This window comes from Eulemur rufifrons, chromosome 30 (genome assembly GCF_041146395.1).
Source record: "Eulemur rufifrons isolate Redbay chromosome 30, OSU_ERuf_1, whole genome shotgun sequence".
In the NCBI taxonomy this organism is placed as follows: domain Eukaryota; kingdom Metazoa; phylum Chordata; class Mammalia; order Primates; family Lemuridae; genus Eulemur; species Eulemur rufifrons.
The window spans coordinates 86,430,723-86,453,923 of NC_091012.1; the positions used below are offsets into that span (position 1 = coordinate 86,430,723).

General features: G+C 36.7%; 1 protein-coding gene and 1 non-coding gene across 3 annotated transcripts in view; one reads left to right on the top strand and one right to left on the bottom strand.

Moving 5' to 3' along the window:
* Window positions 1-3,635, bottom strand: part of ATP7A (ATPase copper transporting alpha) — a 63,016-nt gene extending 59,381 nt beyond the window's left edge. For both annotated transcript variants that reach the window (XM_069463109.1, XM_069463108.1), the window contains exon 1: window positions 3,516-3,635. In XM_069463109.1, the coding sequence (XP_069319210.1) occupies window positions 3,516-3,635 (120 nt within the window). The remainder of the gene's footprint in view (window positions 1-3,515) is intronic.
* A 12,431-nt stretch (window positions 3,636-16,066) lies between these two features.
* LOC138379352 (small nucleolar RNA SNORA26) lies at window positions 16,067-16,189 on the top strand. Its single transcript, XR_011232118.1, has one exon. It is a non-coding gene; the product is annotated as a small nucleolar RNA SNORA26 (small nucleolar RNA).
* The last annotated feature ends 7,012 nt before the right edge of the window (window positions 16,190-23,201 follow it).

Consider the following 23,201-nt stretch of genomic DNA (forward strand, 5'->3'; position numbering starts at 1 on the left):
GCTATATACTGCATGATTCCATTTATGTTACAGTTTAAAAAAGGTACAACTTCTAGAGACAGAAAACCAATTAGTGGTTATGAGGGGCTAAAAGTGTGTGGGGTGGGAGGATGACTTTAAAATAGGGTTACCAGATTTAGCAAGTAAGAGTACAGGACATTCAGTTAAATTCAAATTTCAGATAAATTATGCTAAATTTTAGTGTAAGTAAATGCCATGCAATACAACAATTCTCAAACTATAGCCCCAGAACCAGCACCATTAGAATCAACTGGGTACTTGTTAGAAATGCAAAGTCATCGGCCCTTTTCAGACATAATGAATCTGAAACTATAGGGGAGGAGCCCAACAATCTGTGTTTTAACAAGTCCTTCAGTTGATTCTCATGCTGTGGTTTAAGAACCACTGCTCACTATACCCGTCACCAGCAAAAAAGAACCATAAGAAGCTAATATGAAGAAAAAAGGTCCTGGCAAACATTTAGGAGATTAAAAAAGAAAGAAAGAAAGAAAAAGAAACAGGGACACACGAGCCTGTTCAATAAAACAATTCACCATCATCAAATATTAACTGAACAGCCAAAGGGCATATAGTAAGTTCTCTCAGAAGGGACTATAGCAGTAATTCTCAACTGGGGGCAATTTTGCACCAAGGGACATCTAGATATGTCTAGAGATATTTTTGGTTGTCACAACTGGGGAGAGGTGCTACCGGCATCTAGTGGATAGAGGTTGGAGATGATGCTAAACATCATACAAAGCACAGGATGACCCACCACAACAAAGGATTAGCCGGCTCAAAATGTCAATAGTGCTGACATTGAGAAACCTGGATTATGCCTGTGATCCTAGCACTCTGGGAGGCCAAGGCAGGAGGACTGCTTGAGTTCAGGAGTTCGAGACCAGCCTGAGCAAGAGCTAGACCTCATCTCTACTAAAAATAGAAAAATGAGCCAGGCATGGTGGCTTGTGCCTGTAGTCCCAACTACTGGGAGGCTGAGGCAGGAGCATCACTTGAGCCTAGGAGTTTGAGGTTGTAGTGACCTATGATGATACCACTGTACTGTATCCGGGGCAACAAAGCAAGACTCTGTCTCAAAAAAACAAAAACAAAAACAAACCACATATACAAAAACACCTCATCAAGTATACAGTGCAAATTATTATTAATTTAAAAAAATAGAACAAAACATACTTTCTGACCGCAAAGCCTTTAAATCAAAGACATTTTTATAAACATGTAAATAAAAATATTAAAAAGGTAATGACAAACAAAACATAATTCAAGGTTTCTTATACTAAAAATACTAGAAGTATTCCAGGGAGAATTTATAGAGACCAATGATACAAAGCTAAAGTGGCAATTTGCTGGTAGGAGGCACCTTTATGATGAAATAGCAGGTTGCTTTTTTTAGAAGTGATATGAGAACAAATTGGAGATGACAGGTTTGAGAACCATATGCAAATTAAAATGCATCCACAGATACTATATGACCAGAAAACACACTGGCCCAGAAATCACAGAACTTCAGTTCTAGTTTTGCTTTGATACTAGGTAGCTGTGTACCAAACACAAGTCACTTCGTTATCTGGGCTTCAGTCTCCTGCTCTATAAAATGAGGGGATTAGATTCTCTAAGTCATACCTAAGACCCCTTGCAGCTTTAACATACTATGCCTATGTCTAAAAATGAGCACAAAGGAACATTAAAATTTATTTTTACAGGATACACGAGAGGATGGTATCATTATGTTCCCTTTTGAGTAGTTTTGTGTTGACTTTGGTACTTTGGGTTCTGGTGTTTAGGAGGTGCCACCGAGCTGTTTAGCTTTTCTTACTTATTTATTATAATCATATTAATAATTAATTTTCATTGTATAAAAATTGGAATATGGAGATAAATCACTTTTTCACTAAGATTCTGACAGAATTATAGCAGGAGATATGTTAAGATGCTATAACAAAAATCAAGTGTGAATAAATAAAGAAGAGATGTTGCCATATGAATTACTTGGAGAAGCCTGGGAAGAAGCTCAAGTTTTACAATAATAGTTACTTACATGGTATGTTGAGGTATGTGTTAAAAACTTGATAGTGAGTATTACATTACAATATTTCTGTGAAAGATGTAGAACTACCAACACTGCAACTATCAATTTTGCAGATAAGGAACAGGCCTGACAGGAAAAGTTGCGAAACTTACTTTAGTTGTAGCATCATTTTCATTTTTTATTTTTGTGAAGAAATTCTGCTGTGATGAGATACTTTATTTTAAATTTTCAAATTTTTCTGACTGGTGCTTTTCTTAGTGCTGGGAAGACTGTGATGAATACTTAGTCTGGTAATGTTGACATATAGGGTATTCTTCTGTACTGCTCATGTCATTATATAATAAACAATGCTTGACATCTAATTCAATAACAAAATAATCTAAACGCCACTGTGCCTTAAAAGTACTACACCCAAAGTCCATTTTTCTCTTTTGTTTCTTTTTTTTTTTTTGACATGATGTGCATGTGCTGGTAACAGAAAATAAATGAAATGCTATGGTATAGCAATACAAGTGGCATTCAAGGCACTGTCAAGTTATAACAGTATCACTGTGCTTTGTAGTGTGGCAAGGAGCAGTGTGAAGCAACAAGGGCAACACATTTGGGCTCTGTCACAACTATTCAACTCTATTGTTGTAGTGAAAAAGCAGCCATAAACAATATATAAGTGAATAAATGTGGCCGTGTTCTAATAAAACTTTACTTATAGACACAGAAATTTGAATTTCATGATTTTCACGTGTTCCTAAATATTATTCTTCTTTGATTTTTTCAACCATGTAAAAATATAAAAACCATTCTTAGCTTACAGGCCATATGAAAGCAGGTGGCAAAGCTGGATTTGGCCTACAGGCAGGCCATCAGTTTCTAAGCCCTGCCAGTACACATGAAAATCTTAAGATAACTACAGGCACCTCATGCAGTCTTCAGAAGGCTTTTTTATAAACTGAATTGCATCTTCAACCATAGTATATTTAGAATGTTGTTGATGCTCACAATAATGTCTTCATTGAGCATACCAAACAAGGTATGCCAGTAATTTCCTAGATATTTTCACTTCAATTTTTAATTGCAAAATAATTGTCATGCTATAAAAGAGAAAGAAAACCCACTAACCCATTCTCTGAGAACATATATTTAAGTATCAGATTCAGAGTAATAAAAAGTGAAAGTATATAAATATCAATATTTATATACTTATAAACCATAAATCTATAAATACACCACAATAATTTCAAGGTTCCATATTCAGATTTTTTAAATTGAAATATACATACATATTTTCTTTTTTTAAAAAGAGGAATTAATGGGTCAAAGAAAACTTATCAAGCTTCAGGGTTAGAAGTATGATAGTCTTTATTGCCAGATGTGTTAACGTGTTTGCTTCTATCTCAGTTGTGAAATAATTTCCTAGCAGAATTCTAGTCAATGGCATTTGAGCTCAATTTCCAAAAAAGTAACTTACTTTAATGTGATGTACACCATTCACTTTTCCAATTTGCTGCTCAATGGTCCAAACACAGGAATTGCAAGTCATACCCTCAACAGAGATGGTAATAGAATTCACACCCATACTTGGGTCCATTTTGATTTCTTCTTTACATTCCTGTAGAAACAATAAACTCATTTAATTTCATCTATGGAAATAATCTTTCCTTGACTTTTCTCCCACCTCTCCAATTAAAAATGTGCTAGTAATAAAACATGATCAGTATTCTTTTCTACTTGCCTCAGAAAAAGTTTTTGTCACCTTTGATGAGGTAAAGGAAAGTTGTTTCTATAACTATGCTAACTAAAAACAAAAATTTGCAATACTTGGATAATAAAAGCAACTAGCCTTCATAAAATACATTCCTGATACTAAACATTCTCTCACACACAATTTCATTGAATATTTGGAAGTAGATATAATTAAGAACTAAGCGAGAATACCAAAAATCCTTACAACAGCCAACAATGTCCTCCAGCCCTAACCCCCAAGTTTACCTCTCTGACCTCCCCTTTTACCACTCACCAACCCCCCTCTCTATGCTAAGTGTACTGGCATCCTGGCTGTTCTTCTTGCTAGGATGACTCCTACCTCAGGGCCTTGGCTTTAGCTATTTCCTTGGTTTGGGACTTTCTTCCTCCAGATATCTGCTAGGCTAACTTCCTTGCCTCCTTCAAGTCTTTGCTCAAATCTAACCTTCTTAATGAGGACTGTGTTAACCACCCTATTTAAAATTGCAACCTGCATCCCTTCCACGTAGACACACATACTCTGATTCCCCTTACCTTTGCTTTATTTTTAATTTTCTTCATAGAACTTAGCACTTTCTAACATACTCCATAATTTGCTTATTTATTCTTTTATTGCTTATTGTTTGTTTTACTGTGGTAATTGTAAAATACGGTCACAAATTCTTTGTTGGCCGGGCGCGGTGGCTCACGCCTGTAATCCTAGCACTCTGGGAGGCCGAGGCGGGTGGATCGCTCAAGGTCAGGAGTTCGAGACCAGCCTGAGCAAGAGTGAGACCCCATCTCTACTAAAAATAGAAAGAAATTATATGGACAGCTAAAAATATATATAGAAAAAATTAGCCGGGCATGGTGGCGCATGCCTGTAGTCCCAGCTACTCGGGAGGCTGAGACAGGAGGATCGCTTGAGCTCAGGAGTTTGAGGTTGCTGTGAGCTAGGCTGACGCCACAGCACTCACTCTAGCCTGGGCAACAGAGTGAGACTCTGTATCAAAAAAAAAAAAAAAACAAAAAAACCAAATTCTTTGTTACTCCTGCCTTTAAGAGGCAGAATTTAACTCCTTTCCCCTTGAGTGTGGCCTGAATGTCATCACTTGCTTCTAACAAATAGACTATGGTGGCTGGGCGTAGTGGCTCATGCCTGTAATCCTAGCAGTCTGGGAGGCCGAGGCAGGAGGATTGCTTGAGGTCAGGAGTTCGAGACCAGCCTGAGCAAGAGCGAGACCCTATCTCTACTAAAAACAGAAAAATTAGCTTGGCATCGTAGTCCCAGCTACCCAGGAGGCCGAGGCAGAAGGATCTCTTGAGCCCAAGAGTTTGAGGTTGCTGTGAGCTAGGCTGATGCCATGGCACTCACCTGGGCAACAGAATAAGACTCTGTCTCAAAAAAAAAAAAAAAAAAAAAAAAAAAAAAAACAACAAAAAAACCCAACAACAACAACAATATAAAAACACCAAATAGACTATGGTAGAAGTGACAAGGTGTGATTTCCAAGACTAAGTCATAAAAGGTATTGCAAGAGGAAAAAAAAGGTGTTGTGACTTCCTCTTAGTCCTCTCCTGAATCACCTAATCGGGGGAATGCCACCTGCCATATATGAGGCCATCCTTATGGAGAGGTTCATGTGGCAAGAAATGGAGGCCTCTTACCAATAGCCAGGTGAGTGAACAGTCTTGTAAACTGCTCCTTCAGACCCAAGTTAAGCCTTTAAATGACTGTAGCCCAAGCCAACATATTGAGTACAACTTCATGAGAGAACTTGAGCCAGAAAAACCCAGCTAAGCCACTCTGAAATACCTGACCCACAGAAACTGTGAGATAATAAATGTTTATTGCTTTAAGCCACTAAATTTTGGGGTGATTTGTTATACTGCAATAATTAACTAATGCACTTCCCACTAGAATGAAAATTCCATGAAGGCGGGACTCTGTTTTTTCACTGATATTAGGTTGAACCACATGAAATCACCATTGAGTCATGTAAAAATAGACATACAGTGGTAATTTCATACAGATCAACCTAACATATCCTACGGAAACAGTGGTTTCCTCTGGTGAGGGGAAATGAGGGTTAGGAGATAAGGGTGAGAAAAAGAATTTTCAGTATATAACCTTTTGTACCTTTTACTCCAAATGGTATAAAAATGATTACTGTATCACTTTAGTTTTGCTAAGGTCAGAGAAACCTTTAACAGAAAATGCTGCTGAACCATGCCCTCTGCTACTAACAAAGCAAGATGATTAACAGACTCTTCTATTAATAACTTCTCCAATGCGTTTCTGTGACGCTTTGAACAACTGGACCACCTAGTCTATAGTATTATGTTAGAGCAGCTTGATCTAAGACATATATATTCTTTTATAAAATTGAGATATAATTCACATGCTATAAGGTATACAGTTCGTAGGTTTTTAGTACATCCACAAGGATGTCCAACCATAATGAGTATGTAGTTGCAGAATATTTTCGTTATTTCAAAAAGAAACCCTATACCCATTATCAATCACTCTCTATTCCTCTCCACTCACAGCCCCTAGTAAACACTTCCTACCTCTATGGATTTGCCTGTACTGGTCATTTTACATAAATGGATTCATTCAATAAGCGGCTTTTTGTGTATGAATTCTTTCACTTAGCATAATATTTTCAAGGTATATCGATGTGTAGAATGTATCAGCATTTCATTCTTTTCACTTTCTTAATGGCCTCTGCTGAATCACAAAAGCTTTTAATTTTTATAAATCCAACTTATCTATTTTTTTCTTCTGTTGCTTGTGTTTTTGGTGTCATATCTAAAAAACCATTGTCATACCCAAGGTTAAGAAGATTTATGTTTTCTTCTAATAGTTTTTATAGTTTTGGCTCTTATATTTAGGTTTTAAATCCATTTTAATTGTTACATATGGTATATGGCAAGGATTCAATGTACAGTCTTTTATGTGTGTATGTCCAGTTCTCCCAGCACCGTTTGTTAAACAGCATTATTGAGATATAGTTCACATACCTTATAATTCACACATTTAAAGTATAGAATTCAATAGTGTTAGTGTATTTTCAGACTTGTGCAACCATCACCACAGTCTATTTTAGAACATTTTCATCACCCTCAAAAAACAAATACTTTAGCTATCACTCACCACCTCCTTAGCCCACCACCTTCAGTCCTAGGCAACCACTAATCTACTACCTGTCTATATAGATTTTCTTTTTCTGGACACTTCTTGAATGGAATCACGTAATATGTGTTCTTTTGTGATTTGCTTCTTTCATGTAGTATGTTTTCAATGTTCTTCCATGTTATAGCACATATCAGTACATCATTCCTTTTTATGATTGAATAATATGCCATCTTATGGATATACCATATTTTGCTTACCCATTTGTCAGCTGAAGAACGTTTGGGCTGTTTCAACATTTTGACTATTATGAATAATGCTGCTATAAATATTAATGTACAAATTTTTGTGTTTTCATTTCTCTTAGGTCTGCAGTCCCCAACCCCTGGGCTGTGGACCGGTACTCGTCCATGGCCTGTTAGGAACTAGGCCACACAGCAGGAGGTGAGTGGCGGGCCAGTGAGCGAAACTTCAGCTGTATTTACAGCCCTTCCCCATCGCTGGCATTACCACATAAGCTCTGCCTCCTGTCAGATCAGCAACGGCATTAGATTCTCAGAGAAGCACGAACCCTATTGTAAACTGAGCATGCAAGGGATCTAGGTTGCATGTTCCTCACAAGAATCTAATGCCTAATGATCTGAGGTAGGGCTGAGGCAGTGATGCTAGCACTGGGGAGCAGCTGCAAATACAGATTATCATTAGCAAAGAGGTTTGACTACACAATAAATGTAATGCACTTGAATCATCCCGAAACCATCCCCCCTCCCTGGTCCATGGAAAAATTACCTCCATGAAACCAGTCCCTGGTGCCAAAAAGGTTGGGGACTTCTGTCTTGGGTAATATCTAAGAGTTGACTTGCTGGGTTGTATAAAAACTCTATGTTTAATTGATTGAGGAACTGCCAGACTGTTTTCCAAAGCAGCTGTACCATTTTTACATCCCTACCAGCAGTGTATTAGGGTTCCAATTTCTCTACCTCCTCACCAATACTTGGTATTATCTGATTTTTTTATTCCAGCCATCCCAGTGAGTATGAAGTGGTATCTCATTACAGCTTTGATTGACATTTCCCTGATTACTAGTGATGTCAAGCATCTTTTCATGTGCTTATTGGCTATTTTTGTATCTTTGAAGAAATGTCTATTCAAGTACTTTATTCATTTTTTAATAGGATCATTTTGTTGTTGAATTGCAGGAGCTCGTTATATATCTGGATATTAATCCCTTATCAGACATATGATTTCCAAATATTTTCTCCTATTCAGTTGGTTATCTTTCCACTCTCTTGATAGTGTCCATTGATGTAAAAAAGTTTTAATTCTGAAGAAGTCCAATTTATCTACTTTTTCTTTTGTTATTGCTATTCATTTTTAAAATGTAAAAATCTTAGAAAAGCTAAAAGAAAAATTCATCCCTAGCTCCACCTCTCTTGGTCTTAATATTCAAATAGCACTAATTCTGGAACAATGATAATTTATAATTTGACTTGATTTGAAATTGACTCATATCAGCCATATATAAAAGCTGAAATAGTACAATGAACATCTGTATATTCCCATTAACTCAATTGTTAACATTTTGCTGTATTTTTTCTAATTTTCTTAAACCATGTGAATATAACTTTTACAAATCATAATACTTCAGCATGAATTTCCAAAGAATAAGAACTCATACATAACTACAATATCATTATCACAGCTAAGAAAACCAATGATTGTGCATATAATATCTGTTCTCTATTTAAATTTTCCCAAAGGTCTCAAGAACAATCTTTATAGCTTTTATTTTTCCCAATTCAGGATCCAGACAAGGTTCACAGATTGCATTTGGCTAGTAATGTCTCTTTTGTTTCATTTAATCTAGAACAGCCCCCTCCAAATATCTTTTCCTCCATGAAGTGACTTTTTAAAGAATCCAGGTCAGTTGTCTTGACATCCATTGTATGTTCTTTTTAAAATACAAACTATTGTTTCATAAGTAGAGAGCTGATAGTTGGGATTACACCTCCTAATACCTACATAAAGTCAGTTACTACTAGAGAACAAAAGCCCAGATAGGACTTGAAAGGCAGGTAATTGGGAGCAAAGGACACTTGGGATGAAGGGAACAGGATGGGCCCAGGTAGAGAGTGCAAGATGGGGTACTTAAGGCAAACATGAAGGCATTAGGGCCTTGGGAGAGGGTCAGTGGGAAGCAGTACAAGGATATAAAAATGGAAGTAGAAGAATATCTAAAACAAATGGATCCTATCAAAATTTTGCCTAAGGATGGTCCTGTACTTTAAGAAAAAAGGAAATTCTTCCTTATTCCTCTTATAGCACATAGCTGTCTGCCTCCAGGACACAGCACTCAGACTTAGTGCTATATAGCTCCCAAATCTTATGAGTCAAATGGGGCTTTTGAGGGCTGATCTAGGAACATTACCAAAACTAACTAAACTGATTTATGGGAAAATGGGAAAACGTCAAGTTCAACAAGTAGAACTGGTAACAAACTTTTGGAATGAAATATATTCAGCAGATGAAGGCTAATTTACCTGGTTAGTTAGGAATATAAGACTTAAATACAGTTTTATTATGGGGTATGCCCCAGACCAAAGTACTAGAGTATCTCTCAGGCTTCCTGAGGAACTGAGAGAGACCAGTTAAGCAGAGAAGCACTAGATAATTCACCCAGGAAGTACATATTGGAGAGGCCAGAATGTGTGAGCACAAACAAAAATTATTAATACATTATTAATACAGCCAATTTTCTCACTACATTTTAATTTAAGCATGTCAAACCAACTCTGAATATATATACATATATATATATATATATATATATATATTTCTGCTTTCATAATTCACCTCTATTGGTTTTTTTAAATTCTACTTAAATTGGACTTTACACACAAACCTCAGAGGAATTCCATCTCACTCTTACTTCTCTATTACATATATACACAACTCTAATTGATTTTGTTATATGTTATGTCCATCTTTTTTAATTTTAAATGTCTTAAAGATAGGCATAAAACAAGGAATATCTTTTGTAACCTCCTATTGCATTTAGCAAAATGACTCAGAAAACAGAGTAAAAGTATAAACAACTTAATATGGTATGGGAAAAAATGTAGGCTTCTGGGAAATCACAATATCAAAGAGACAGATCTGGCATCCAGCTCTTAGTAATGAGTGACTCTGAGAACAAGAGCATCCAACAACACTGAGGGAAATAACTTCTAGTTATTAAAGTTTTTCAAGCCACTCCCTAAACACAGATGGTAATCATCATCAGTGATATCATTTTCTAAGAGGAAGAACAGTATTATAACTAGATCATCATCTCTGGTTTGGAAACAGAAACTACAGAAGTTGAGTACAAAACATGGCACGAAGGAAGTCTGATTGCTTGAAACCACTTCTTAATGGTGCTCACAGAACGTCAAACATCATTTTAAAATTAACCTAAAATAATACTTATAATTTGGGAAACATTTCTGTATCCTTAATAAACTATCATACAGTATGAGTCAATTCTTTTTTTGGATACAAGTCTATCTGGATAATTTTTTGTCCTTGTGGTAATCAAGGAAATACAAATTAAAACCACAATGAATATCATTTACCCCCATCAGGTTAGATAAAAATTTCAAAATCTGATACCACCAAGTGTTGGTAAGAATGTGGAACAACAGGATCTCTCTTGTTCAGGTGGTTAGAGTGTAAATTACTATAAAAATTATGGAAATTGCTTGTGTATAGTTGAAGATATACACATACTAAAACTCAACATTTTCACTCCTAAGCATATTACCCTAGACAGAGTCACACATGTGCAAACATGAATAAAAATACTCATTGCAACAGTGTTCCTAGTAGTTAAAACTTTGGAAATAATCTAGACGTCCATCAACAAAAAAAAAAAAAAAAAAAGAAAAAATAGGTTGTGGTGTATTTATAGTGAAGTATGATACAGAAGTTAACATGAACGAACTGGAATAATGGTTATCAAAGGGAGAAGGAGTGATTTCACCACCAATGAGACATTTCCCAATGTCTGGAGACATTTTTGGTTGTCACAACTCAGGCAAGGCTGAGGGACTGCTACTGGCATCTAGTGGGTAGAGGTCAAGGACACTGCTAAACATCCTATAATGGACAAGAAAGCCCCTTACAACAAAGAATTATGCAGCCCCAAATGTCAATAACACTGAGGTTGAAAAACCCTGAAACAAATAGCAACATGGATGAAACCCATAAACACAGTTGAGAAAAAAAGTTTCAGAAGGAAGTCAAATTGCCCCTGTTTGCAGATGACCTGATTCTTTTTATTTTTTATTTCGGCATCTTACAGGGGTACAAATGTTTAGGTTACATATATTACCTTTGCCCCACCCGAGTCAGAGCTTCAAGCATGTCCACTCCCCAGACGGGGAGCACCACAGGTGAATATACCCATCCCTTCCTCCCCGGTCCCCACCTGCCCAACACCTGATGAATGTTACTACTATATGTGCACAAAAACATTAGAACTAATAAACGAATTCAGTAAAATCACAGGATACAAAATCAACATGCAAAAATCAGTAGTAGTTTTTCTATATACCAATAATGAACTAGCTGAAAAAGAAATCAAAAAACTAATCCCATTTACAATAGCTACAAAAAATGAAATAAAATACTTAGGAATAAATTTAACTAAAGAGGTGAAATACCTCCACAATGAAAACTACAAAACACTCATGAAAGAAACTGAAGAGGATACAAACCAATGGAAAGACATCCCATGCTCATGGATAAGAAGAATTAACATTGTTATAATGTCCATACTACCCAAAGCAATCTACAGATTCAATGCAATCCCTATCAAAATACCAATGACAATCTTCACAGAAAGAGAGAGAACGATCCTAAAATTCATATCAAACCACAAAGATTCCAAATAGCCAGGGTAATCCTAAGCAAAAAGAACAAAGCTGGAAGCATCACACTCTCTGATTTCAAAATATACTACCAGGCTATAGTAGCCAAAACCTTATGGTACTGGCATAAAAACAGGCACATAGAGCAATAGAACAGAATAAATTCATGTACCTATGCTAACTGATTTTCAACAAAGGTAGCAAAAGCACACACTGGGAAAAAGACAGTCTCTTTAACAAATAGTGCGAGGAAAATTGGATAGCCACATGCAGAAGAATGAAACTAGACCCCTACCTCTCACAATTTTTGTATTTTGATATACAAAAATCAACTCAAAATGCATTAAATATAAAACTCAAAACTATCAAACTACTAGAAGAAAACATAGGGTAAATACTTTATGACATTGGGCTGGGCAAAGATTTTTTTTTTTTAAGTCCTATAAAGCACAGACAAGACAAATGGGATTACATCAAACTGAAAACCTTTTGCACAGAAAAGGAAACAATTAACAAAGTGGAGAGACAACATACAGAATGGGAGAAAATATTTTCAAACTATACATCTGACAAGGGGTTAATGTCCAGAATATATAAAGAACTTAAACAACTCAATAATAACAAAACACAAACAACCAGATTTTTAAATAGGCAAAAGACCTTAATAGACATTTCTCGAAAGAAGACATACAAATGGCCAACATGAAAAAATACTCAACATCACTAATTACCAGAGAAATACAAATCAAAATCACAATGAGATACCACCTCATTCCAGTTAGAATGGCTATTACCAAAAAGACAAAAGAAAACAAGTGTTGGCAAGGATGTAAAGAATAGGGAACAATTATACGCTGTTGGTGGAATTGTAAATTAGTACAGCCACTATGAAAAACAGTATAGAGATTTCTCAAAAAACTAAAAATAGAACTACTATATGATCCAGAAATCTCACTACTGGGTATATAGCCAAAGGAAATGAAATTGGTATGTTGAAGAGATAATCTGCACTCCCATGTTTATTGCAGCACTATTTACAATAGCTGCGATATGGAGTCAACTCAAGAATCCAACAACAGATGAATGAATAAAGAAAATATGACATGATGGGTGCAACGCGCACTGTCTGGGGAACGGACACGCCTGGAGCTTTGACTTGGGGGGAAAGGCGGTATATGGGCAATGTATGTAACCTGCAATTCTGTATCCCCCATAATAATAAGATGAAATAAAAAGAAAAAGAAAATACGATACACACACACACACACACACACACACAATGGAATACTATTCAGCCATAAAAGAGTGAAATCTTGTCATTTGTGACAACAAGGATGGACCTAGAAGATGTTAAGTGAAATAAGCTAGACACAGAAAAACAAATACTGCATGATCTCAGTCATACATGAAATCTAAAAAAAAAAGTTGATATCATAGAAGCAGAGAGTAGGACAGTAGTTACCAGAGACTGGGAAAAGGATGGGGGAAGAGAGGATGAAAAGAGGTTGGTGAATGAGGTATAAAGTGATAATTGGATAGGAGAAATAAATTCTGGTGTTTTGTTAACAGTAAAGTATTGTATATTACAAAATAGCTAGAAGATTAGGTGGGAGTGGTGGCACATGCCTGTAGTCCCAGCTACTCAGTAGGCCGAGATGGAAGGATCACCTGAGCCCAGGAATCTGATGCTGCAGTGAGCTATGATCACTCCACTGCACTCCAGCCTGGGAGACAGGGTGAGACTCTGTCTCGTAAAAAGAAAATAACTAGAAGAAAGGTTTTTGAATGTTCTCATCACAAAGAAATGATAAATGTATGAGGTGATGGATATGCTAAATACCCTGATTTGATCATTATACAACATATGTATGTACTGAAACATCAAATTGTACCCCATAAATGTGTACAATTACAATGTGTCAATAAAATTTTTTAAATGAATGAACTAGAGCTGCAAGTATCAGCATAAAAAATATTAAAAGCAATGTTCTAAGAAAAAAAGCAAACTGCAAAGTGATAGAGTTCGATACCATCCATATACATTTTAAAGATATACAAAATAAAATAAAACAATGATCGTGGATAAAAAAATAAAATGCTGATATATTTTTTTTTAAAAAAAGGATACACCTTTTGCACCCTTCCTTTTGCTCTTCCCTTGCTGTGACAATGGGTCCAGTCGTCATCTGTAGCGTATGTATCATGCTCTGTAAACCTCTATCTTGCTCTTGTGCTATAATCCTATCTTTCTCTCCTCAATAAACCTCATTTTTGTGCTTGCCTTACTTTGGTGCGTCTGGTCATTCTTCAGCCATAAGCATGTCAAGAACCCACATTTTAGACTAAAACCTGACATTTCCACTCAATAACATTTCCAGGTGTGTATGTTGCGGGGTGGTGGGGGAAAGCATTCCATACTCTGAAATTTGTTCTTTGTTCTTAGTTGCCATTGCTTGACTTTGGTCCTTATTACCCACTACTTTTGCTCTGCAATATGACACAAGCTTCTATAGTCCTCTTTCTTCTGGGACAGTCTTTACATAAATCTTGGCATCAAGTTCTCTTTGCTCCATATTCTACCAAATCCCATGCTCTAGCCTGACTCCTGATATTACAATTCTGGACATGATGCCAACTTCATCATTTTACCAAACTTTGAAGTGAAATTGTACAGTAATAACACTAAATGCCATTTATAAGTAAAGTTATAATGCAGCAGGTTAAATTCTTGCAGCCTTTTTAATCACTGTCTGGTAGAAGATATGTCTTTTCCATAAAGCCATTTAAAAGTATTCAATCCTCTTTTATGTATCTACTGAACCCTGTGTGTGTATCATAGTTGCTATTACAACTTAGTGTGTAGATTTTACATTTATCTGTCCTGATGCACTAGACTATAAGCTCACTAAGGGATACATTTATTTGTTTTTGTAGTTCATTAACTAGAACTATCCTAGGTATATAAGATTCTTTTTTTTTTTTTTTTTGAGACAGCGTCTCACTCTGTTGCCCAGGCTAGAGTGAGTGCCGTGGCATCAGCCTAGCTCACAGCAACCTCAAACTCCTGAGCTCAAGCGATCCTCCTGTCTCAGCCTCCCGAGTAGCTGGGACTACAGGCATGCACCACCATGCCCGGCTAATTTTTTTTTATACATATTTTTAGCTGTCCATATCATTTCTTTCTATTTTTAGTAGAGATGGGGTCTCGCTCTTGCTCAGGCTGGTCTCGAACTCTGAGCTCAAACGATCCGCCCACCTCGGCCTCCCAGAGTGCTAGGATTACAGGCGTGAGCCACCGCGCCCGGCCGAGATTCTTAATAAATATTTTTGAATTAATAAATCCTTACAACAACCCAGTAAATTGAGAATCTCATGACTGAGAGATGTTAAGTAACTGTTCCTAGTTCTTATTGTAGATAAATAAAACAACAGAGATTCAAACCTCAAAAAAGGATACAAAAGTTTAAAAGCAAAAAACAATGTCATATATTGTTTTTGCATGTACACATATGTAGCTGTGTTAGTCAAAATATAAATACGAGCACAGTAATGGTAAACTCCAAATTCAGGAGTTTGAGGGGGGAGAAATGGGTGCGATTAGAGAGGAGCACAAAGGGTAATTGTAACTATATATGTAATGTTTAACTTCTTAGGCTGGATAGTACATACAAGGTATGTTATAAGGTTCCCTATACTTTTTGTCTAAATAACTTCACTATAATGATTCTTTTAAAAGCCAGCTCATTTTAAGGGGAAATTAGGAAGAAAAAATATAGAAAGTATGGAAAAATTAAGAGAAAAGTTACTGAAATTGAATAGTTCAATAAGTGAGACCAATGATAAACTCAAACATATAAACAGCCCAAATCACCCATTTCTATTATACCAGGGCTATAAAAATGTCTGTTTTATTAAATATATTGATGATCTAGCTGTGCCAACAACATTGAGCTAGTTGCCTTCAGAGTATCTATATAATATTTCTAGATCAATTTAATTTTTTCTTATCCATTTGCTTTTATTTAAAATCACTACCACCTCTAAGATGAAAACAAAAGGGGAAAGCATTAGCTTCTCTATTATTTTATATAATACATCTCTTTATTTTAAATTGCATAAGCCTTTAAAATGAAAATTAATCTTACTACTTAACCTGCTTTCAAAATACTAATTTCTTTCATCAGACAACTGCCATTATATAAACAGAGGACTAAGATTCCAGATGAAACAGCTGGAGTAGCGCCCTTTCCTGTGCCCTTTTAAAGTTGACGCAGTGCTTTAAGAGGCTAACACAGAAGGGTAAAGTAACTCTCCATAAAACCCAGAGAAGAGATTTTTAAAACTCCTCTTTGGATCCTGTCTGGAGTCACAGCTCAAAAAAAAAAAAACAAAAGTAATGAAAAGTAATAATTCTTTTCATTTGATCATTCCTAAAATATTAGATGGCAATACTTAAGTATCAGTAAGGTCAAAAGAGAACAGAACATTCAAATTTTAACAAGGCATTGTGTTTTACTGGCCATTTTGGTGAATCCTGAGCAAGTCACAGCATCTCTAGAAATAAGTTGTCCTATGACAACAATATAGGTGCTTCAGATTCTGATGGCACTGAATAGTTGAAAAAACTTTCATATACATGAATCTCACAATAATCCTGCTAGATAAATAGGGTGGTAGCTGCCTCTAAAAATTAAGGAAGCTAAGGCTCAGACTCACTCACACTCATACAGCCAATTCAGGCTGGAGTCCATAGCTAACAATAGCCTCAAAAGGATTAACCTAATAGGACAATATCTGCAAAAGACATGAAGTAAAACCAGCCAAAGATGGGGGTGGTGTGGAGAGAATGCTTGAAAAATACTGATACCTTGTAAAGAACACAGGTGGGGACAGGTTTCCAGAAAGTGAAAAATATTCCCCAAGTATCTATTATATAAACATATGCCTTTCCACCAGGGGCTGAGGAACGACTGCCATGTCAATAGTAGACTAAAGGAAAAAAACATGTTTTTAATGTATATGAAATTTTTCTTGCCTCAGACAGGCAGCTATCATTATCCCAGGAAGATAAAAGGAAGTAGAATTCAACTATTTGACATTACAAATAAGTCAGCTACTTTTCAACCATGTTATGGGTTAAATATGGGGTCTTGGTGCAGTAGTCTATCTTATTTTTTTTTTTTTTTTGAGACAGAGTCTCACTTTGTTGCCCAGGCTAGAGTGAGTGCCGTGGCGTCAGCCTAGCTCACAGCAACCTCAAACTCCTGGGCTTAAGCGATCCTCCTGCTTCAGCCTCCTGAGTAGCTGGGACTACAGGCATGCGCCACTATGCCCGGCTAATTTTTCTATATATAGTTTTAGTTGTCCATATAATTTCTTTCTATTTTTAGTAGAGACGGGGTCTCACTCTTGCTCAGGCTGTTCTCGAACTCCTGACCTTGAGCAATCCACCCGCCTCGGCCTCCCAGAGTGCTAGGATTACAGGCGTGAGCCACCGCGCCGGGCCAGTAGTCTATCTTAGAATCTAAGAAGACTATTTGTAGGTTGGAATACCTTTTTCCCCCCCATCAAAACAATCACATGATTCAACCTTGTCAGATATAATCTGTAGGTAAATCAAGGACTGCCTGTAACATTATGGCTTTATTCATAGGGAAAAAATCCATTCTACAATTTTAGTTTTAAGACAAAATAGGCCAGGCGCGGTGGCTCAGGCCTGTAATCCTAGCACTCTGGGAGGCGGAGGCGGGTGGATCGTTTGAGCTCAGGAGTTCGAGCCCAGCCTGAGCAAGAGTGAGACTCCGTCTCTACTGAAAATAGAAAGAAATTAACCAGAAAACTAAAAATATATATAGAAAAAATTAGCCAGGCATGGTGGCACATGCCTGTAGTCCCAGCTACTCGGGAGGCTGAGGCAGTAGGATTGCTTGAGCCCAGGAGTTTGAGGTTGCTGTGAGCTAGGCTGACACCACAGCACTCTAGCCCGGGCAACAGAGTAAGACTCTGTCTCAAAAAAAAAAAAAAAAAAAAAAAAAAGACAAAATAGTGCTGAAAACCACTAATGCATAAAACATTAAATGCCTATGAAAACAAAAAATAACTGTCAGTATTTAACCATCTATATAGAATAAGCTGAAAAAACATTTATTTTATATTTGCCATAACTTGTTAAGAATAAGTACACTACAAAAAATGATAAAAGTTTGGTGAGGCTGGAAATGACAACTTAGTTTGACCAAACATTTGAAGTCTGTCATTAATTTTATAAAAGCCATTGCTAAAAGGATAATGATGCTAATTACCCTACCAGACGTTAAGATGTCTTTAAAGGTTTTAATTATTAAAAAGTCTTATACTAAGAAAACAAACAACCTGATTTAAAAATGGGCCAACGACCTTAACAGACACCTCACCAAAGAAGATACATGAAAATAAGAACATGAAAAGATGCCCAACATCATATGTCATCAGGGAAATGCAAATTAAAACAATGATGAGATACCACTACATATTTATTAAGTCATTAAATATGAAATGTCCAATTTCAAGTCAAAGTGTAGTTTATTATATCTTAAACAAGAAGCAGTATGATTAAGCAAAGTGTGCACCTAAACTATGGACACAGTTTTGCCATCTTAACAGTAGCTTGTTTATGCCAGCAGCAAAGAAGTGGCGATGAAATCACAAAAAGCATTTTCCACAGCTTGTTGAGTATTGAATATTTTTCCTAGCAAGAAGTGGTCTAAAGCCTGGAAGAAGTGGTAATCAGTTGGTGGAAGGTCTACAGAATATGGTGGATAACAGGGAGTTTCCAAGTCTAGCTTCTGTAGTTTGAGCAGTGCTGTTTGTGCCACAAGTAGTCAAGTGTTGTCTTGCAAGAGTGCTGGCCTGTCTCTATTGCCCAATCTCAGCTGCTTAATCACAAGCATCCTCATATTTTCATCTAATTAGTTTCAGTACACATCTGCTATAATCGACTGACCAGGTTTCATGAAGCTGTGGTGGATAATACCAATGCTGGACCACCAAACAGACACCATTAGTTTTTTTTGATGAATATTCGGTTTTGGACTGTGTTTTGGCACTTCATCTTTATCCAACCATTGTGCCAAATGCTTGTAAATGTCAAAAAGAATCAATTTTTCATCACACATAACAATACAGTATAGAAATGGTTCACCGTTATGTTGTGACAGCAAAGAAAGGCAAGCTTTGAGACGACTTCTCTTCTGACGCTCGTTTAATTCATGTGGAACCCATCTATCCAGCTTCTTTACCTTGCCAATTTGTTTCAAATGGCCCAATATTGTTGGAATAATAACATCAAACCTTGCTTCTAATTCACACATAGGTTGAGATGGATTCGCTTCCACTACAGCTTTCAGCTCATCATTATCCATCTTGGTCTCAGGTCGCTCATGTGGCTCATTTTCAAGATTAAAATCACCAGAATGGAACTTCTCAAACCATCGACTTACTGTACATTCATTAGCCACATCCTTCCCAAACACTTCATTGATATTTCGAGCTGTCTGTGCTACACTGGTTCTAAGACAGAACTCATATTTGGAAATAACACAAATTTTTGACTTATCTATGTTTTCACAAAAAATGCTCTATAAAAATTTTGAAAGATAATCACAAGCCCCAATGTGCATTTGAAAGACTGAGGATGTATCTTCACAATAAAAATAAAATAAGAACTGTCAAAGTGAAATGTCAGAGATATCAACTGTCAAACTTAATACTTAAGGAAATCAGACATTTCATACTTAATAACCTTGAATCACCACAATCCAGACCACTGACAATACCAAATGCTGGAGAGTATGTAGAGCAATAGAAACTCTCATTTCTTGCTGGTAGGGATGCAAAATGGTACAGCCACTTTGGAAGACAGTTGTGCCGTTTCTGGCATAACTAAATAAACTTTTACTGTATCATCCAGCAATTGTACTCCTTGGTATTTACTCAAAGCACTAGAAAACTTATTTCTACATGGAAAGCTGCACACAGATGTTTATAATAGCTTCATTCATAATTGCTAAAACTTGGAAGCAACCAAGATGGCCTTCAGTAGGTGAATAGATAAATAAACTGTGGTACAGCAAGAAATGGAATATATTATCCAGCACAAAAAAAAATGAGCTATCAAGCCATGAAAAGACATGGAGGGAACTTAATGCATATTACTAAGTGACAGAAGCCAATCTGAAGAGGCTACATACTGTATAATTCCATCTATACAACATTTTAGAAAAGGCAAAACTATAGAGATAGTAAAAAAATTAGTAGTTGCCAGGGGTTGGCAGGGAGGATGAAGAGACAGAGCACAGAGGATTTTTAAGGCAGTGAAAATACTCTGCTATGATACTATCTACAGTGGTAGATACATGTTATTGTAAACTTGTCCAAACCCATAGAATGTACAACACCAAGAGCAAGCCTTAATGTAAACTATGAACTTTGCGTAATAATGATGTGTCAGTGTAGGTTCATCAACTGGTACAAATGTACCACCCTGGTGAGGGATGCTGATAATGAGGGAGGCTATGTATGTTGGCAGGGGGATAGGGAGTATATGAGAAATTTTCATACCTTCTGTTCAATTTTGCAGTAACCTAAAATTGCTCTAAAAAATAAAGTCTATTTTTTAAAAAGTCTTGTGCTGATGTCAGAATAAACAGAAAGATCCTTGCAACAGAAAAGTTCCAGCCCAGGCATGGTGGCTCAAGCCTGTAATTCTAGCACTCTGGGAGGCCAAGGCAGGAGGATTGCTTGAGCTCAGGAGTTCAAGACCCCATCTCTACTAAAAAAAAAAAAGAAAATAGAAACATTAGCCAGGCATCGTGGCACACGCCTGTAGTCCCAGCTACTTGGGAGGCTGAGGCAGCAGGAACCCTTGAGCCCAGGAGTTTGAGGTTGCAGTGAGCTATGATGACACCGTCGCACTCTACCCAGGGTGACGGGGTGGGACCCTGTCTCAAAAAAAAAAAAAAAAAAAAAAGAAAAAAGAAAAAAAGGAAAGAAAGTTCCAGCAATAGACATATATGTATATACAAGAATTTAGTATATAATAAGGGCAACATTTCAAATCACCGGGGAAATCAGTAAGTGGTGTTAGGATAATGTGCTAACCATTTAAGGTGAACATTTTTAGACCCCATCTTATATCTTATACCAAAATTGATTCCAACTGAGTTAAAGACCAAAATGTAAAATAAAAAACAGAAAATGCTGGAAATATATAAACGTGAATATTAATTAATGACAACAAAACTTGGTGGGAGAGGCCTTTCTAAGCATAAGCCAAAAGCAGAAACCATAAAGGAAAAGATCTTAAAATTTAAATATATGAAATTAAAAAGGTTTATGTAGTAAAAAACACCATGTAAATAAACTACAAAAACATATATTAATGCACGGGTCTCCTTTTTGTAGTAATAAAAATGTTTTGGGGCTGGGTGCGGTGGCTTACGCCTCTAATCCTAGCACTCTGGGAGGCCGAGGTGGGAGGATCACTTGAGGTCAGGAGTTCAAGACCAGCCTGAGCAAGAGCGAGACCCCGTCTCTACTAAAAAATAGAAAGAAATTATCTGGACAGATAAAAATATACAGAAAAAATTAGCTGGGCATGGTAGCACATGCCTGTAGTCCCAGCGACTTGGGAGGCTGAGGCAGAAGGATTGCTTGAGCCCAGGAGTTTGAGGTTGCTGTGAGCTGGGCTGACGCCATGGCACTCTAGCCTGGGCAACAGAGTGAGACTCTGTCTCAAAAAAAAAAAATGTTCTGGAATTATATAGTGGTGATGGTTGCACAAGTCTGTAAATATGCTAAAAATTACTGAGTTTGATACTTTAAAAGGGTGAATTTTATGGTATGTAAATTATACCCCAAAACTATGTCAGACAATGGACAAAATAAGAAATCCAAAATGCCAATAGACACATGAAAATTTATTCAACTTCACTAATAATGTTGAAAATGTAAATTAAAACAACTAAGATACATTATTTCCCCCTCACTAGATTGGTAAAATGTGTCCACTGTGTAGCCTAAAACAGAGCAAAACTGGAAACCACTTAAATTTTCTACAATAGGGCATTAGTTAAATAAACTCTAGTGCCTCCACACTGTAATAGATAGTTGTTATATTTTTGGCTACCCAGCATCCAAACACGTATCCCATGCTAAGGAAATGTCCCCACTGTGAGCATCTTAGAAATAGGCAGTAGGACCCTGGCTCTCATTAAAGCCAAAGTGTTGTGTATTGTAGGGGGAAGAGGGAGGAGATAGATATTCCCTTTCCCTGTACCCTCGAAGCTGAGATGCTACTAAGTGATTCTAGACTGAGCTAGTCAGATGCTGCTGCCCAAGATTTTGAATCATGAGAAAGTGACACAAATAGACAAGAACAGATCAAGAGAACTCATGGCACAGGCAGTAGCACAGTCAAGATGCCAATAGTGTCAGTGGCAAAAGTCCTGAGAAAGCCAATGCCCATGAAGAGGTCCTCACTAGACTGTTCCTGGGGTATGACCTTGGCCTGTTTTAGCCTCATTGGGTTCCTACCCATTTTCCAAGCCTGGTTGACCATCCTTCCTGTTGTCTCTACAAGTGATCTAATAGGCTACCAATAAATTCCTTTTCTGGTTAAGTGAGTCAGAACTGCTTTATGTTGTTTGCAAGCAAGAGCCCAGCCTAATACATGTATAATAAATACAATACCATGTAGTCATCAAAAACGATGATGTAGATCTCCATTTTCAGACAATAAAAATTTTCAGGACACATTGAGAAAAAAGCAAATTTTTCCCTATGCAAAAAGTTTTCTTACCAACCTCCAGTGGGTTAACTGATGGTCTCCTTTCTATCACTAAAATATTCAGATGCCCACAGAATGCTTACTACTTCTGCCTAGTACTTAGATGCACACTCCTTTTTCCCACCAGTAGAATTATTGGCATACTGAAATTCAGCTGTGTTTGCTACCAAGCTGTTTATGACCACTGAACTTCTCATAATCGTGTGATTTAATTAAATATTATGTAAACTGATGAAATAAGAGCATAAAAGAGAGTTGTGCTTTCTATGAAAACAAAGGTGAATGCTTTAGGAATGCTCAGTAAAGGTGAGTAGTAAAATTACTGCTAAAATATCTGCACATGAAGCAACCTTAAGAGGTTAGAGGGTAATTATAAAAATCTAAAAGAATTCTGCTCTTTTAAGTTTGTTCTCTATTTTAATGAAACCAAACTAGAAAACGGAAATCTGGAATGAAGCAACATAGGTATGGTTAATACAAGGAAGAAAAGGAGGAATTCCAAAAGACCAATAGGCAGAGAAAAGGCCTTGGCCCTACAGATATTGGAGAAAGAATGAACAT